The 19,353-nt window shown below is 33.4% G+C and overlaps 1 protein-coding gene across 13 annotated transcripts in view; it reads right to left on the reverse strand.

Annotated features, from left to right (window-relative positions):
• Positions 1 to 6: 6 nt before the first annotated feature.
• LOC107508184 (eukaryotic translation initiation factor 2 subunit 3, Y-linked-like) overlaps positions 7 to 19,353 on the reverse strand; it is a 94,936-nt gene continuing 75,589 nt past the window's right edge. For 4 of the 13 annotated variants that reach the window (XM_036235655.1, XM_036235654.1, XM_036235652.1 and 1 more), the window contains one exon: positions 7 to 5,414. Coding sequence is in view for 8 of the 13 variants with exons in the window: in XM_036235652.1 (XP_036091545.1) it covers positions 5,402 to 5,414 (13 nt within the window). In the remaining 5 variants the exon portion in view is untranslated. The other 9 variants (XM_036235646.1, XM_036235643.1, XM_036235647.1 and 6 more) reach the window with 8 other exon arrangements.

The raw sequence follows: 19,353 nt of genomic DNA on the forward strand, positions 1-19,353 counted from the left end.
TATTTACTTTCCACCAGGAAACAGACTCTATCTTCAGTTTTTTCAACTATTAAAATAAATTAAGAGGAAATCTATTTTTGATTCATATAACAGAAAATTTTTACACATTAACTATTTTTACTCAACCCTAATCAATTAACAGACAAATACTAGGAAAACAAGAAATGTGGGAAAGGTATAGAAGAAAATTACTTATAAATAAAATAAAATTAAAGCATCAACATAAAAAGTTCCCAGGGAATCAAAATAAAATCTTAAGGAGTAATAAAAATTAACCAGGTAAAAGACTATTAAAACATTTTTCCTCATATCTATTCAATCTTCTTTTCCTTCTTACCACAGATCTTTCAATACATTAGTTTTCTTCTTTTCATCACTATTACATAATTCTTTCCTTATTTATTCCCTTTATAATTTTCCCACTTTTCTGACATTACACTAGTATTTTCTACCAGTGACTGAAAATTTAGAAAATGTTCTCTAAATTTAGTATATAAAAGAGTTGACACATAAAATTAGGAGAGAAACAGGAGGCCATATAATTAAGGAGAAAAGAGAAAAGACAACTAGTTAGGTACTTTATGAATAGGTAAGAAGATAAAACATGCAGCTGCTCTGAAGTGGTGGGAGATGAGGTAACTTGAAACAGGGCCTGTCCCAATTTCACCAGGATAGGATACTCTACCTCTATCCAGCCTCCACCCATTGTCTATACCACAAAATCCTCTAAGAGGTTCCCTAGAATATAAGAAACTCTACACTAGTCCATTCTGCAGTTTGGAATGAAGGAAGACAGTGAATCAATTACAGAATCCAATGAGATTAAATGACTTTACCAAGATCATATAGTTGTTTACACAGCATAAGGGTGCTCAGGGAATATTACTCTGAATGAATGTTATAAGAGGCAAAAGAAAGAAAGAAAAAAAAGATATCCTTACCATACCAAAAAAGACAAGACAAAATAAAACAAATATGGTATCTTGGTTAGTGGACCAGAAAGAAGCAAAAATGGAAGTCTCATCTAAAAAGCTATTTAGTTGATTAGTACTCTTTGTTGTGACTGAGCAGGCAATGAGAGAAACACACAGGTTCTTCAATAAACACAAATGATAAACAAGGGCCAAATAACAACAAAAGGTGTAGAAAGTCTTAAAGTTAGTTAATACCCACTTGAATTATATATCTAAGTAATAATATATCTAAGTAATGAGAATGTTTTCTTTCATTCCTTTAGAAAAATGAAATGCTTTATATCATTTCTCTTTAAAGTAATAATTCATATTAAACAGATCACTTTAATCTTCATGTAAAGACATAAATATAAAAGCAATTATTAACAAGAGCACTGCTTAAAAATCTGAACTGGAGAGAAAGGTTTAGACACTTATTTGTTTTGTGATGCCGGGCAAAGTCATTTAACCTCTGGGTTTTAGTTTCCTGCTCAGTAAAATGAGGACCATAGTATCTGCCATGCATACCTCACAGGACTGTGGTGAGGATCAAATGGTAATGTATGGAAAGTGTTCTGAAAAACTGTAATGAGAGGTTTTGTTATCATTAGGACATTTAAAAAAGGAGGTGCTGGCAGATTCAGTGACTTGCTCAAAGATAAATGAACAGCTAAGTGTTAACAGTAAGGGTATAAATGCAATAGCTAAGAACACTTAGTCCATGACCCAGGTGCCTTTCTTTTGGCAAGATTAATCTAGTAAATAATTTTTCTCCAAAAAACTTAAGTATCTTTTTCAAGAACATTAATTAAAATTCTCTATGTTCAAGTGAAGAAAGAATTAACACTTTGCATTTACCATCATCAAACTGAAATTACCAAATATGAGTCAAAGGACTACCCCAAATTATTTCAGACCCCACACACACAATTTAGGAAGCATATTGATTAATTCTCATGTTTCTTGGTACAATTAGTAACTGTTTTAATATAGACAATATGATCACATAAAATTCAATTAATAAAATCATTAAAATTTCAACTTTTAAGAGTACCTATGTAATAATAGTAGCTACGTAAAAATAATAAATGATTTTACATTACATAAAATCCAGTATAATCACTTACATACTTAGAACCATGGGTAATCTGAAGTCTTGAAAACCTTTTTTCTACTTTTAAAACTTAATAAATATAATTTTCCGTATGCAGTGGGGGAATTAGGCAAGATCCTATCTGCCTGATGCAAATGCATCATTTTGGGAAGGCTTTTGAGAAACAAGCTTGTAAAAGTAGATTCTTGGGTTTATATTTTATCTGCTTGGAAAAGGAGAATAAAAAAATGACATCAACCATGTGTTTAGAGTACACTACTGGTGTGACAGAAAAAGAAAGAAACTGGGAGTAAAATATAGTTTAATATTACAGATTAAGAGTGAGATCAAAGAGCCTGAGCTAAGTAGTAGGAACCAGCACAAAGACCAGAGTGGTAGGCAGACTCTCCAGTCCATCCATTCAGTCATACCCACCCTTGGATGATGTTCAGGCCTTAAGCACTAGAACTGCAAATATGTCATATTATGGCTTATGTCATTAAAGCTTTGCAGATTTAATAAGGTTATAAACCATAAGATAGGGCAATTAAACTGGATAATCTGAGTGGGCCCAATCTGATCAAATGAACCATTAAAACAGAGAACTTGCCCCAGCATCCCCTAGAAAACTGAAGCAGAATTTTAAGTTTGAAAGAGACTCAATCCACTACTGCTGTAGAGGACCTCATGGAAAGCATAAAAAGGAACGCAAGCAGCTGCAAGGAGCAAAGACCAGCACCAGAACTGTGGCCAGAAAGAAAATGAGGACCTTGGGTCTATAATATAAAAAAATGAATTCAGCCAAGTACCTGAATTAGCCATCTCCTTAGTCCTAGAAAGGAACGACATACTTCCGACACTTTCATTTCAACTACGTAAAGTAAATTTCAAAGGAGATAGCCTAGTCATACCACAAAAGACTTCTGACCTATAGCAACTGTAAGATAATAAATTTTGTTGTTTTAAACTGCTAAATTGGTTTCATTACTGGTGCAGTAATAGGAATTAATACAGATTTTGGTACCAGAGTGTGGAGTGATGTACAAATATTTATAATGTGATGTGGCTCTGGAATCAGATATTCTCTTGAAAACACCCTAGTAAAAATATGGACATTAACAACTCCTGCCAGTGAGAACTCAGAAGGAAGACACAATCAAGGTAGAGAAATCCTACAAGAATTTAACAGAATGTCTAAATCATCATGTACAGACTATTAATAAACGCTTAGGCATTACGAACATGGCCTGTCAGGACTTAAAATAAAGTTAGAAATGTTACTAGAAAATGAAGGAAAGAGTATACTTGTTATGTTGTGCAAATGACTAAATAAAGTTGTATCCTTCAGTTAGTTATGTAGAAACAATAAATTATAACAAACTCAGATATTTAGCTCAGGAGATCTTAGCAGAGTGTTGAAGGTGTGGTCTGGTTTCTTCCTGCTGCTTATGTAAAAATCAAGAGAAAGTTAAATTGTAGGAATAACTTAAAAATAAAGAGACAGCAGGACTTAAGAATTGGGAAATTCACAGGATATATAGATGGTTAAAAAAAAAAGTTAAAATTAGAGTTCTGTTGTCAAAAAAAAGATGTTTTAGAGAAAAAAGCAGTATTATGGTCTACAATTCTCTGAAATCTCAGAAAGATAAAAAGGTCTTTACTCATATTAGGTCCTCAAAGGCCACTCAAGTTATGCCTCAGGCACCCTCAATCAAATTAGGGTGTTTCTAAAGAGCTTAAAGGCACTCTCCATTAGCCTTCTCAGTAAAAAACAAACAAACAAACAAACAGGAAAAAAAGAGGGGGGGGATTTTATTGGAAAGATATGTAAATGAGTCACTCTATAATAAAGTAAATTCTCATTACAAAAAAGATGCATCATATTCTCTAAAAATTTAAACCATCAAAAAAATGCTAGCTTGGATTAAAAGAGGCAGAGAGAGTACAATATAAAGAAGGCTATGGACTCACAAGGAGCATGAAGCAGACTCTTTAAACTACTTAGCTATAAAAACTTGATATCTTAAATGAAAAAACTAAGGATGATACAGAAAAGAGAGCGATGGCCCATAATAGATTATTCTCAGAGCTAAAACAAAAGTTTCCCTGGCTGGCTTTTAAAATTTCTTTAGACTAATGACTCTATTTTATCATCCTTTTAATTCTGCCTGAACCAGAATACTCAAAACTACCCTACCATTTATTCTAGGAGCACATACTTTTTTGTTTTGTTTTGTTTTTTAGCTTTGTAAGCCCATAGGTAAAGAGTTTTATTTAATTAACTATATATCCAGAGTATTATGAGAACACAATTTAGATGACATTTCAGATATCTGAGCTTAATTTCAAGTGTGAATTTTTAATGTTGAGTCTGAAATCCTCAAGAAAGATTGAATGTATTTTACACTTGGGAAAGACATCTATTCTTAAGGACCAGATGCAGATAGTGGTAGTCAGCTGGTCCTTCAAAGACATCCAAATCCTAATTCCTAGATCTTATGTTATATGACATGACAAAAGAAACCCTGCAGGAGTAATTAAGGTTATATGTAAGACATTATCCTGGGTGGACTGCTGTCAACAGAAGGAATATCAGAAAGATTCAAAGCATGATAGGAATTCAACTTGCTTTCACTAAATGGAACCACACTTAAAGCATGTGAAGAAATATGGGCAGTCTATAGAAGCAAAATATGGCACTTACTAATAGTCACTAAGGAAATGAGAATCTCCACCCTAAACTACAGGAACTAAGTTTGGCTAAAAGTCTAAATTTTCTTATAAATAGGTGCTCCCTCTGAGGCTCCAGAAAGAAATACATTCCTGTCAACACCTTGATTTTGCCTTTGAGAAAGTACACAAAGAACCCAGTTGAGCTACACCCTACATGAACTTCTGACCTACAAAACTGTAAGGTAACAAACTGGCATTGTTTTAGATCACTAAATTTGTGGAAATATACTATGGCAATGGCAGAAATTTAATACCAGCAGAACTAAACACAAAATACTTCTAAAGTGTCCAAGAAATACTTTCAAAGTGTCCTATCAATGTCCATTGGACTTAGCACTATTAACTGTGGAAGATGAGAATTACCGAAGATTACTGTACAATTTTAATGTTGAGGGTGTTACTGACAGGATTATAAACTGGCTATGAGATTTTGACAAGGTAACAGCACATCTAGTACAAATCAATTTAAGATCTAGTAATTTATGTTCTTGATAAGCAACTCCAAATTTGGCAAATGGAAAGTGTAACCACCCAAAAAATAGATACCTATTCCATCCAAAAATGAGTTTGGTTCTTGTGGCTGCAATTCAAGCTCATCTTCATCCATGGCCTTTGTTTTTCATTAGTCACAGCTCCTAAACCAGGAAATAAAGTATACCAAACATTAATTTTTTTATATTACATGTTTAAAATGTCATTATAGTTATATTTCTTAAAAGCTCCAATTCCCAGATTTATCAAAAAAACTATTGCGAGAAGATACTGTCAGAGACGTGGACAGCTATATAAGAGGAATACAGGAGGCTGACAGTGGCATTTTTTGTTTAATTACAGTATTACTTATATAAAGTACACAAATCTAAAATGTTTAGTGCACAGATTTATTTATATATACATACATATATATAAACATACATTACCATCATTCAGATTAAGATATAGAACATTTCTTGCCCACCCAAAGGCTCACACTCCCTTTTGCTTCCTCTCCATCTGCAGCCCAATGATTCTTTAAAGAGTCAATGTTAATACATTTTATAGACTGGAGAAGTCTCATCAAGATTTTATCACATCTTTAAGTTTAATGTCTGTAATCTTCCAATAAATTACAAAATAGTAAAAATTAAAAAGTCATAACAATGGGTAGCACTCTTGCAATTTCTGCATAGAAATCTTAACTGACCTTTGGATTTCAGAAATAGTTCTCAAAGTGTATGTATATTCTCCAGGCTACAGCTGAATTGGTACCAGCTATTAAAAAGGTAAAAAATAAATTAATCTCTGAACACAACAAAACCAAATTTCCATCCTTAGATATCTGAAACCATAAGAAAAAGTAGCTCTCTCAAAGTCTTTCTATCTCCTGGTGACTAAAACTATAATGTGTGAACATGACAGATTAAGGTCCTTTACCAAATTGGCTTACAGTGAGAAAAACGGTTTTTTAAAACAGATAAAATCCAAAAACAAAGACCCCCCCCCCCATACATGCAGAAAGAGAAGGGAGCAGAAAGAGGTTTATCAGCAACCACAATTTACTTATGGTGCAAGTATGCACAAACATCCTAATCTCTTTTCCTTGCTCCACTTCTCACTTCTTAATTCACTTTCAACAGTGTTATTAGATATAACTTCTTTAATCTTTACCATTTTTGCTCACAATGTTAAAAATACATTCTTCTTGTTAAAATTTCAAGCTATACGGTGTATTTATTATACTTGTTTTCTGCATTCTTCATGCTCAATTAGGGGCCTTGACCCTGGGAAAGACAGCCCATCTCAGACCTAGCTAAATTCTTCAATGGCTTATCTCCTCTATGGGTATACCTCTGGTACACAAACCAACCAACTAGAGTCCTCACTTCCACCAAACTTATGTAGCAACACTGCCCTTACCCTTAAGTACCCCAAGACCAGGTACAATTCCTATGGCTTAACTATTCCAATTCTAAACTTTGTATACCTGACCTATCTTGCCCATTCTTTCCTGCTAGAACCTTAATAAAAACTTTGAACCATGATATGCCCTTTCCTCCTTTCTGCTTCACCAATCTTCACCAATTCCCCTGGGTAGGCCTTTAATGGAATGGCAACCCTTTCTTTCTCCTTCCTCTTTTATCTAAAAGTAAAAACTTCTTCCTTTATGACAATCACTTTCCTACTGGATGTTTTATCATATCTATTTAAAACAAATACCAAATACATTTTAACACAAGTACAAAAATGAGCGAATCTTCCAAAGTATAACTTAAATGATGTCAGACCTATACTCAGAAATGTTTTAGTAGCTCCCCGCTGACTCCAAATAGAATTCAGCTTCTTTGGGCTTTCCATTATTCTCTTCATTTCTCCCTCCTCTCCACCAACACCCCAAATCTCTGTGCCTCTCTTTTAAGGGAAACAAAAATAGACATTGTCTCATAAGACTCAAACTCTATGCTTGGCTCTGGGTTTCTTACACCCAAAATGCCTTTTACATATCATCTCTGCCTCACTTATGCAGTAAATGTCCTTCCCCCATGCATATACAAAAAGAAAATATTAAGCAATTTCTTCTGAATCAGAACTTCCATAAATTTTTTCTTTCTCTACTGTATTTTATAACATATTTCATGGTAATTTATGTATATCTTAATGTTCAGATATTAAACTACATGGTCCTTAAGAATGTATGCAAATATAAAACTCACTGTAATTTATGTCATAAAGAAATGCATTTCCTCCATGTCAAATAAGACATATCTAATTCATTTTCCAGAAATAGTATACTTGTTATATTTACTCAAAATGCTTCAAGAGCATTTATTTTTGTATGACATTTATTTATTTTTATGACATTATGATATGACTTCTATTATGATGACATTAATATTTTTCAACTACAGAAAAATTTAAAAAAACAAAAACAAAAACAGAATTGCCCTAAATAAGTTGTCACTGCTTCTTCTCCCCAAAACTCTGTGGCTTTGTAATGCTTTTACCGCTTTAAAAATATGATCATAAACGTATAAATGCAAAAATATCTAAAGCATAATAAAACTACATGAAATTAAGCCAATTAAGATTAGAATAAAAGTGATTTGTTGCTTAAAGTTTATTTGAATTTCCGTACAAAGATCAATCTTCTTAGCCCTAATAAAAGTTGAACCTAATTTTTTTTTTTTTTTTTTTGTCTTTAGCTCAAAGAACACTAATTAAGACAATCACCCACAGCTGAAAGGGCTTTTGTGGAAGTCTAAAAGTCCGAAAGAAAAGTTTCATCCCAATAAGCAGGAAAAAAAATGAGATTGAACATACTGGAGTGGATAAGAGGAATAGTTTCACTTTATTCACATCACCCTACAGCTGTGTCAAGAGAGAGCTTTTTGGCCTGTGATTTGTCCCAAGGGGAAAAATAAGAGATTGTCAGTAAACAGCCAGCTTCAGGACACTGTCAAAAGGTCCATTTCTGTCTTATCCCATTCAAAATACTACGACTGCAGCACAACTGGGGGACAGGGAAGAGCTGTTAAGGAACAGTGGCCAAGTTTCTTGAAGGACGTCAATTAGATGCAATCCTCCCAACTGCTTCACAACTCCATGAGCTGCTAGCTGATTATACCTGGCCTATCATTACCTCAACTGGCCCATGGCACACACACCACGGTGGCAACAGCAGGTCTGAGGATGGAACTTGGAAAAGGTTACCCAAACTGAAGAAATTAACATTGACCTAAGAAAAGTAAACGTGAGGCTTTTGGCTCCTACACTGGCTTTGCGGAACTGACAGAAGGCAAACTCTCTTAAGAATTCCCCCCAATGAGCAAGCAAGGTGTGTAGAGCAGGCATATCTATAGGAGAGCCGTGAAAAAACTTCCGAAATCCTATCAGGGATAATAGGAGATATTTCTCACCAGAAGCCAAATAATAAAGACAGGAAGAAGCAGTTCTTCAAATGTGAAGACAACAACATAAAAATTTCCAGAAACACGAAAAATTAGAACAAATGTCACCAACAATAATTTTCTAGTAAAAACTCCAAAGAATTGGAAATTTTGTTTGCATAAAGAATCTGTAGTACTTCATATAAGATTAATGAGCTACAAGTAAATACAGAAGGACATTTTCATGACATTACAAACATAATACATGAAAAAAATGAGAAGTCTGAAAGAGAGATAGAGATCCTAAGATAGAACCAAACAGAAACTCTAGAGCTGAAGACAGCAAGAAATGAAATGAGAGGTGCAACAGAAAAGCTTCAATAACAAAGTGGATCAAACATAGAATCTGCGAAGTAGGAACAGGTCTTTTGATGTAAAATAGTCAGAGGTGAACAAAGAAAAAGAATGAAAAAGAGTTAACACAGGCTGTGTGAACCATACTACTAAAGGAAATAACCTAAATGTTACTAAAGACCCAAAAAGAGATGAGAGTGAGAAGAGGCAGAAAGTTTGAAATACAAAAATAATAGCTAAGAACCTTCCAAAACTATAGATATGTGGACATCCACATTCATGAAGGTCATAAATCCTCATAACGTTTCAACCTAAAACAATATTTTTCAAGACACATTATAATAATTACAACTGTCAAAAATAAAGAATTTTAAAACAATCAAGAAATAAAAATATCTCACATACAAGGGAACTACCATTAGGATATCAGCAGATTTCCCAGTAGAAACACTGCAAAGGTAGGACAGAACAGTATGATAAACACAAAGTGCTAAAAGAAAAAAATTACCAGCCAAGAATACTTAATCAGCAAAGCCATATTTCAGATATGAAAGTTAAAGACTTTCCCAAACAAATCTAAGGGAGTTCACCAACAGACCTGCCTTACAGAACTGTTAAAGGTAGGGAGAAAATGCTGAAAAGAATTATTCACAATGAAATGAAAAATAGCTAAGTCAAAACATGAAAAACAGAAAAACAAAACCCACTGGAAAAGCAGAGTGTAGTCAAAGTCAGAACAACCCATCAATATATTAACCAGTGTAAAAACCAAAGTATTAGAAAAAAAACTACAATGTTAGTGATACATAATACAAAAAAAGGTAATTTTTTAATAACACAATATGGGAAATAGACAACAAAAGAATAAAGTCTGCAATTACACTTATCAGCTAATATAAAACTATTATGCATATGATTTATATTATGCCTCACGGTAACAACAAAGCAAATCTTACAGTAGATTCACAAATAGAGACTCAAAGTATACTACTATGAAAAATAATCAGTTCCTCCAAAAAAAGAGAGAAAAGGAAACAAGATTACAAACATCCATATAGCTATAAAATAAGATGCTATTAGTAAGTTGTTACGTATAGTTAAATGTAAATGGATTAAATTTTTCAATAAAAAGACATGGAGTGGCTGGATTAATTAAAAAGAACAATCCAAGTATATATGGTGCTTAAAGGAAACTCCCTTCAGCTTTAAGGACACAAATATGCTCTAAAATGAAAGGATGTAAAAAGGTACTTCGAAAAAGTGGAAAACGAAAGAGAAAAGGAGCAACCATGTTTATCAGACAAAAAACAGCTATATGCCAAAAATAGTAGATATACAAAGGTCATATATAATGATAAAAGGTCAAATTAAGAAGACATAATAAATCATAAATATATATACAGCCAACATCAAACCCTACTTCCACATTGGACCACTTAACTGTATTAATAAGCAAATACTAATGAATACAAAGAAAGAAATAATAATATTGAAGTTGGAAGCTTCAATACCCTAATTTTAACAATGGATAGATCCACCCAGAAACATATATACAAGAAAATATTGGTCTTGAGCTGTACATTAGATCAAAAGAATCGAAAAGACAGAAAGGACATTACATTAGACAAGAAGCACACATACATTATTCTCAAAGACAGAACATTGCACAGGTCAGAAAACAAGTCTAACCAAATTTAAAAAAATAAAATCAAACCAAGTATGTTTCCAAACAATGATGATATGAAATAAATCAGCAACAGGAAGAAAGCTGAGAACTTGAAATGTATGTGGAAATTACAAAGTCCTAATAACCAACAGGTCAAAGAAACAAATTCAAAAAGATATTTAAACTCACAATGAAAACAAAACAAACCAAAACTTACTGGATGCAGCAAAAGGCAATTCTAAGAGGGAACTTTAAAGTGATAAACATTTATATTAAGAAAAAAAGCAAGCAACCTTAACCTCAAATACTAAAAAAAGAAAAAGAAAGCCCAAAGTTAGAAGGAAATAAAGACCAGACTAGAAATAAACACCAGAAACTAGTAAATATCAATGAATCTAAGAGCTGCTTTTATAAAAGATAAACAAAACTGACAAATCTTTAGCCAGTCTAAAAAAATAAATAAAATTCAAAATTAGATTGAATGAGTAGACATGAAATCATGATACCACAGAAATACAAATGACTATTAGAGACTATGATCAATTAATTATATGCCAACAAAACCATCTAAAATAAATTAATAATAGTACCTAGAATGCATCCTAGCAAGAGTGAATCTAAGAAATAGAAAATCTGAACAGACCGTTAATGAGTAAGGAGACTGACTGTATTAGTAAATAAAATATCCCAGCACAGCAAAACCCCTGGACCAGATGATTTTGGTAGATGACTTCTATCAAACGTTTAGAGAAGAATTAATGCTAATCCTTCTCAAACTCTTCCAGAAAAACTAAAGGGAACACACCCAATCTCATTTTATAAGGCCAGTATCACCCTGATATTAAAACTAAATAAGAAAAATTTAAGACAGGAAAATTACAAACCATTATCCCTACTGAATGTAGATGCAAATTTCCTCAATAAAATTCTAGCTGAGTGAATTCAATGGTACATTAAAAGGATTATAGACCATAGAGTGGTGACAGACCCTCAAAGAAAAAGATGGCTCAACATACAGAAATGATTGAAAGGCCAATACAGGAAGGGTGGGATGGAAAAGAAAAATTCTTTTTGTAGATTACAATTTTACATGTAGAAAATCCTAAAGCCTTAAACTGTTATATCTAATCAACGAATTCGTATATTTGCAGAACACATTAACATGCAAAACTGGCTAGATTTTTAGGTACCAACTAAAAAAAAAAGATGAAAACGATTCTATTCACAATACAACAAAAAACATTACTTAGAAATAAATGTGATACGGGAAATGAAGGATCTATTGGAATATGAACGGTACAAGAAGACTTTTTTTCATACAGAAATTGAATAAGACACAATAGACCTGTATATCCTGTGTTAATGGGTAGAAATATTGTCAAATGTTTGTATTATCAAAGCCAATAACATACTCAAGATATTTTTAACAGTAATAGTAAAAACTATCCTAAAATTTGTATGGAATTACAAAGGAATCGAGAGCTCAGAAATCAACCAAGACACGTTCCAGCAAATAAGATTTTACTATAAAGTCAAGAATAGTGAAAGAACAGTCCCTTTCAACAGAAACGGAGCTCCCTGCAGGACTTGGGCAGAGGGAAGGAATCAGGTTGTCGCCTGCACTTACTGTAGGCCCAAGCATTACTCCCTGTATGATCAGCATGGACTGCACCTGAACTCAGCGACCAGGACAGAGACAAAATACAGAAGTTTGAGAGCTGGATTCTAGAAGCTGCCATTGCCAGATAGAAAATAAGAGTCACAGAGACTGGCCACCATTCCTGCCCTTCCAGAGCTTGCCTCTCCACACCTTCCCTGAGTTAGCAGCAGGCCCCAGGTGAAACTGCAACAGTGAGTGTAGTTCCAGAACAGGAAATCTACAGCCCTACAAATTGAGAAGTCAGCTTCTTATTGGCAGACACACACCACAGCTGTTCCCAGTGAAGGGGTGGAGATACAGAGGAAAGGCAGTTGAAGCTTCATAGTCAGATTTACTGGAAGGACAATAGTCACAGAAACACAGGCAGCTATCCCAAACCACCCAACCCCAGCCAATCCAGGTTGACATGGGAGAATGCAGCACTGATCTGCATCTGGCTGCTGAGGCAGTACCAGGACTTCAGGGACTCTCCAGAGGCTGATATCCACAATGTATACCACTTTCTCCCATGGGAGTAGAGCTCAGAGATGGAGGCAATCTGGTCACAGAGAAGATACATCTCCCAACAGAATAAAAAGCGTTTTTCTTTTTTTTTGCCACAAAGCAGCGATCCAGGAGACCTGAGCAGTGCAGTAGGCCTGTGCGCCACCTAACAAAAAACAACAGAATATATTCTTATCAATTTGATGGAGACTTTACCTTAAATAACAGAGTACATTCCCAAATACGCCTAGGCAGAGAAATAATCCATCAAATATATGAAGAACCAGGAGACAAGGCAGCTCAGAAACCAAATGAAAACTCTCTAGAAAATGAACTAAAAAATAGGGAAATATTAAATGAAAGAATTCAAGATTGCACTTAAATGACAGACAATTCAAGATTGCACTTCTGAAAAAACTCAACCAGATACAAAAGAATTCTCATAAGCAATTCAATTAACTCAGAAACCAAATCAATGAAGGACAATAATAATTGACAAAGAGATTAAAACTCTAGGGGGAAAAAAATAGAATTTCTGAAGGTGAAGAACTCAATAAAAGAGATAAAGATTGAATTAACAAGCTTAGCAAACAGAGCTGACCAGAGGAAAAAATTAGTGATACCAAACAAAAATCTGGAAATCATGCAGATGAAAGAAGAGAGAGACCAAAAAGTGAAAAAAAATGAAAGACCTCTATGAGAACTGACACCATCAGAAAAAGCAATTTAAGAATAATGGGTATATCAGAGCGAGAAGAAAGAAGGAAACCCAGAGCCCATTCAAATAGTTGATGAGAATTTCCCAAACCTATAACAAAAACTGGATCCAGTAAACACCATTAATGACAAAAAAAGAATGCTCAAGACAGCCAGGGAAAAGACAACAGTAACTTATAAAAACCCATTAGACTATCATCAGATTTTTTTTTTTTTAAGCAAAAACCATATAAGCTAAAAGAAAATAGAATCGAATAATCAAACTACTGAAAGAGAGAAATTATCAGCCAAGACTACATCCAGCAAAGTTCTCCTTTAGCATTGAAGAAGAAATAAAGACCTTTTCGGACATAAAGAAGCTGAGGGACTTTTCCACCACAAGTCCTGCGTTATAACAAAAACATAAAAAACTATGAATAAGATGACTAACAGGCAGACAGCAACAGAAAACTGCACCCCTTATTAGAAGGTATTATAACCTTAAAATTACATAAAAACTTTTCTGAAAAAGACAATAGCTATTGCAACTAAGAAATTAACTCATAACATAAAAAGATAATTTGACACGACAAAAACAAACATAAGGGAGTAAAGATCTGAACTTGCAAAGGAGAAAGGAGAAAAGACACATGCAAAAAACTTTTTTTTCATGAATTTAATGGCAACCATGCAAGAAATCCAGAACTAACATATATACTATTAAAAAAGAAAATTTATAAAATTCCACCAAACTAAAATGATGACCAGAAATATAGGGCAAAGAAATAATGGCAACACCGAGCAACCAGAAAACAAAAGATAAAATGGCTATACAAAAACCTCATATATCAATTACCACCCTAAATGTAAATGAACTGAATTCACTAATAAGGCACAAAGGAAGCAAATTGGATCTAAAAACGAAACCCATCACGTGCTGCCTTCAAGAGATATATTTCAGCTGCAATGACAAAGACTAAAAGTGAAAGGGAAAAAATGATTCTCCCAACACTATACATGACACTCAGAGAAAAGCTAGTGTAGCCACACTTACATCTGACAAAACACATTTCAAGATAAAAAAGCAAGAAGCACCAACATATAGAAAGCAACTACTAACAAAACTAAGGAAGAAACTGACACAAACACAATTATAGTAGAGAACTAAATACCCCACTGTCAGTTATGGATAGATCACCCACAGAGAAAATCAGTGAGGAAATATCAACCTGAAAGGACACATTAGGCCAACTGGCTATAACTGACATTTGCAAACCCTTTTATCCCAAACACCAGATCATACATTCTTCCCTAGTGCACATGGAACATTCTCAAGGATTGACTATATGTTGGGACATGACGTTAACCTCAATAAATTCAAGTGATTGTAATGATACCAAGAAGATAATGATACCAAGCATCTTCTCGAACCACAAGGCTTTAACACTGAAAATAAAATATATAAAAAAAGAAAAAAACCCGCAAATACGTGGAGATTAAACAACATGCTACTAAAGAATAACTAAGTCAAAAAAAGACATAAAAGACATCAAGAAATATACAGCCAAATGAGAATTTAAAAACAACATATCAAAAATTTGAGGATATAGTAAAAATAGTAATGAGGAAAGTTCATATCATTACAGACCTATCTCAAGATCAAGAAGGATCTCAAACAACCTAACAATATTAAAAACTGGAGGAACAACATATGAAGCCCAAAGTCAACAAAAGGAAATAATAACAATTAGAGCAGAATTAAATGAATGAAAAAAACAAAAAAACAAAAAAATTAATGCAACAAAGAGGTGGTTCTTTGAAATGATCGATAAAACTGACCAATCGCAGGCTAGACAGTTCACTAAGAAAAAAAGAGAAAGGCCACTAATAAACCAAACCAGAAATAAAAGAGAAGTTGCAACTGATACCACTGAAATTCAAAAATTCATACAAACTATGAAAGATTACATGCCACCAAATTCAATAACCTAAATAAATGGACAAGTTCTTAGAAATATACAACCTTTCTAGACTAAATGGTGAAAAGCTGGAAAATATAACCAGATCAATCAATAGCCAGGAAATTGAAACAATCATCAAAAACCTCCTAGAAAGTAAACATCCAGGACCAGATTGCTTCACTAGTGAATTCTGCCAAACACTCAAAGATGATATAATTCCTGTTCTTTTCAAACTTTTCCAGAATATTGAAGAGACAATACTTCCTAACTCATTTTATGAGGCTAACATCACCCTGACACCAAAACTGGGTAAGGATAACAACAACAAAAAAATTACAGACCAATCTCTCTCCTGACTACAGATGCAAATATCCTAAATAGTAGCAAATCGACTACAACACATTAAAAAGATTATGCACCATGAGCAAGGGGGGTTTACCCCAAGTATACAAGGATGGCTCAACATAAATAAATCAACCAATACGATACACCATATATACAAAATGATAATCACATATGATATCAATAGATGCAGAAAAAGCATTTGACAAAATACAGCATCCACTTATGATTAAAACAAATGAATATGGTATATAAAAAAAGTATCTAATATAATAAAGGTCATATATATGATGAACCCTCAGTGAATATCATACATAATGGTGAAAAACTAAGCTTTCCCTCTAATAGCGATCAGGTACAAAACAAGGCTATCTGCTATCATCATTCTTATTTAACAATAGTGCTGGAAGTCTTAGCTAAAGCAAACAGGCAAGAGAAAGAAAAGGCATTCAAATTAAGAATGAAGAAGTCGGTTTGTCACTTTTTGCAGACAACTAGATTCTATACACAGAAAATCCTAAAGACTCCACTAAGAAACTACTATGAACGATTAACAAATAATGTTGCACATATTTTGTACGAAATCAATGTACATAGTGTTTGTATACTAACAATGAATTTTCCAGGGGAAAAAAAGCTTTTGAAACTATAACAGAAACATAAAATACTTATAACTAAATCAAAGAAAGCATGTGAAGGACCTATACCCTGAAAATTCTAGGACACGTAAAAGAAATTGATGACACAAAGAAATGAAAAGATATCCTTGTTCATTCATGAATTGAAATAATCAACATAGTTAAGATAACCTTATTACCCAAAGCAATAGAAAATCCCAATGGCATTCTTTAAACAAAAAAATCATCAGGTTTGTTTGGAATCATGAAAGACCGGAAATACCAAAGCAAGTCAGAGGAAAAAAGAATGAGAGTGGGATATCACACTGCCCCAAGTTCAAATTATACTACAAAGTAACAATAATCAAAACAGCATGGCACTAACAGAAAAAATATACAGGCCAATGGAAAAGAGTAGAGTCCAGAAATAAACCTACATATATATGCACAAATAATATTCAATAAAAGAGCAAAAAAAAACATAAAGAGAAAGGAAAGCCTCTTCAATAAATGGCACTGGGAAAATCCAAAAGTCACATGCAAAAGAGTTAAACTAGACTGTCACCACATGCCAAAATAGATCAAAGACCTGAATATAATACCTGAAACAATAAAATGCATATAAGAAAACAGGTACTAAATTCATGAGGCAAGGAGAGTAAAACTAAAAACAGATGAATAGGACTACACCAAAGAAAGAAGCTTCTGTACGGAAAAAGAAACCATCAACAAGACAAAGAGATAACAGACTAAATAGGAGAAGCTACTGGCAAACAATACCTCCAATAAAGGGCTAATATCCAAAATATACGAAGAACTCATGCAACTCAACAAGAACTCACATATTCTAGTTAAGAAATAGCGTGAGGACTCACAACAGACACTTCTTCCAAGACATACAACTGGCCAACAGTGTTAGGGAGATATTAGGAAAACTGCAAATCCAAATCACAAGATACCACTTCACTCTTGTTAGAACGGCTATCATCAAAAGGCCAAGTGATAATAAGTGTTGTGAAGGTTATAAGGAAAAGGAAACCCTCACACTGATGGTGGAATTGTAAACTGGTACAGCCATCTGTAGAAAACAGTATGATGCTCCTCAAATAACTAAGAACAGAATTACCATATGACTCAGAACTGTCTTCTGAGTATCTACCCCAAAAATTTATTTGTAAAGATATATGCACCCCGATATTCACAGCAGCATTATTCACGGTGGCCAGGATAAGGAAACAACCAATACATCCTTGACAGATGATTGGGTAAAAAGATGTAGTCCATATATACAATGGAAAATCATTCAGCCACAAGATGAATTTCAGCCATTTGAGAAAACATGGATTGTTCTTGAGATTATCATGCAAAGTGAAATAAAAAAGAAAAAACAAATTAGAAATTAGAAACATATGATTTCATTCACAGTGGAAAATAAAATTGAAAGAAAAAAAAACAAGAAAAACAAACAAACTCATGCACGTGAACAACAGTTTAGTGGTTACCAGAGAGAAGAGGGATTAGGGGAGATAAAGAATAAAGGAGTTACAAAATTTAACTTTGGATGGTAGACACACAGTTCAATATATTCAATATACGTATTATGTATTATTGAATTGTACACTTGAAATCTATATAATTTTATCAACTAATGTCACTCCAATAAACTTAATTATAAAATAACAGAATGAGAAACCATAAAGCCCCTAGAATTAAAGGTAGGTGTAAAGTTCCTTGATTGCTCACAGCAATGATTTTTAGAGAAGACACGAAAAGCACAAACAAAAGCAAAAATAAAAGAATGGAATATAGTAAACTAAAAAGGCTTCTACACCAGCAAAAAAACCCATCAACAAAATGAAAAAGTAAATAGAAGAAAACTATTTGGTAATCATATGTGATAAAGGGTTAATATTCAAAACTTCTAAGAACTCACACAAGTCGACAACTAAAAATCCAACTGAAAAATAAGCAAAGGAAATGAACAGAAATTATCAATGACAAATGGCCATGAGATACATGAAAAGATGCTCAATATCACTAATTAGGAAAATGCAAACCAATACTGCAATGACATAACACCTTGTATTTATTAAAAATGAGTATCATCAAATAAACAAGAGATATTAAGTGTTGACAAGGATGGAATAAGGGGATTCAAGCACATTGTTGGTGGAATTATAAATTGGAACTGCTATGAAAAACAGAATGGAGATGCCTCAAAAATAAAATAGAACTACCACATGATACAACAATCCAAGCCTGGATATATAGCACTAAGAAATGAAATCACTATGTCAAAAAGATATCTGCACTCCCATCTTCACTGCTAACATTATTCATAATAGCCTAAATACAAAAACAACCTATCTAGCAATGCACGGAGACAGAAAATATTATATATGTATTTATACACACATGGGAGTATTATTCAAATATAAAGAGAAAACCTTGCCACCTGTAACATGAATAAACCTTGCAGGTATTATGCTAAGTGAAATAAGTCAGTTGGGGAAAGAGAAATGGAGTAGAATCTTAGTTATATATAGATTCTCAAAAGGCCAAACTCAGAGAGAGAGAGAGTAGAATCGTAACTGCTAGTAGCAGGAGAGAAGGGAAGAAATGGGGAGATGTTGGTCAAAGAGTAATAACTTCCAGTTAAAACATGATACATTCCCAATTGATACATTCTGGGGATCTAATGTATAGAATCATCACTGTAGTTATGAATACCATGTTATACAATTGAAAGTTAAGAGAATAAATCCTAACGTTCTTACCACAATTTAAAATTATATGAGATAGAGGTATTAACTAACCTATTGTGGTAATAATTTCACAACATATGGCTCAAATCATCTCATGGTATACCTTTAACTTAATGTTATGTCATTCATATTTCAGCAAAATGAGTTTAGCATAAAGAATCTTTTTT

The sequence above is a fragment of the Rousettus aegyptiacus genome, unplaced genomic scaffold (assembly GCF_014176215.1).
Source record: "Rousettus aegyptiacus isolate mRouAeg1 unplaced genomic scaffold, mRouAeg1.p scaffold_m13_p_19, whole genome shotgun sequence".
Taxonomy (NCBI): Eukaryota; Metazoa; Chordata; class Mammalia; order Chiroptera; family Pteropodidae; genus Rousettus; species Rousettus aegyptiacus.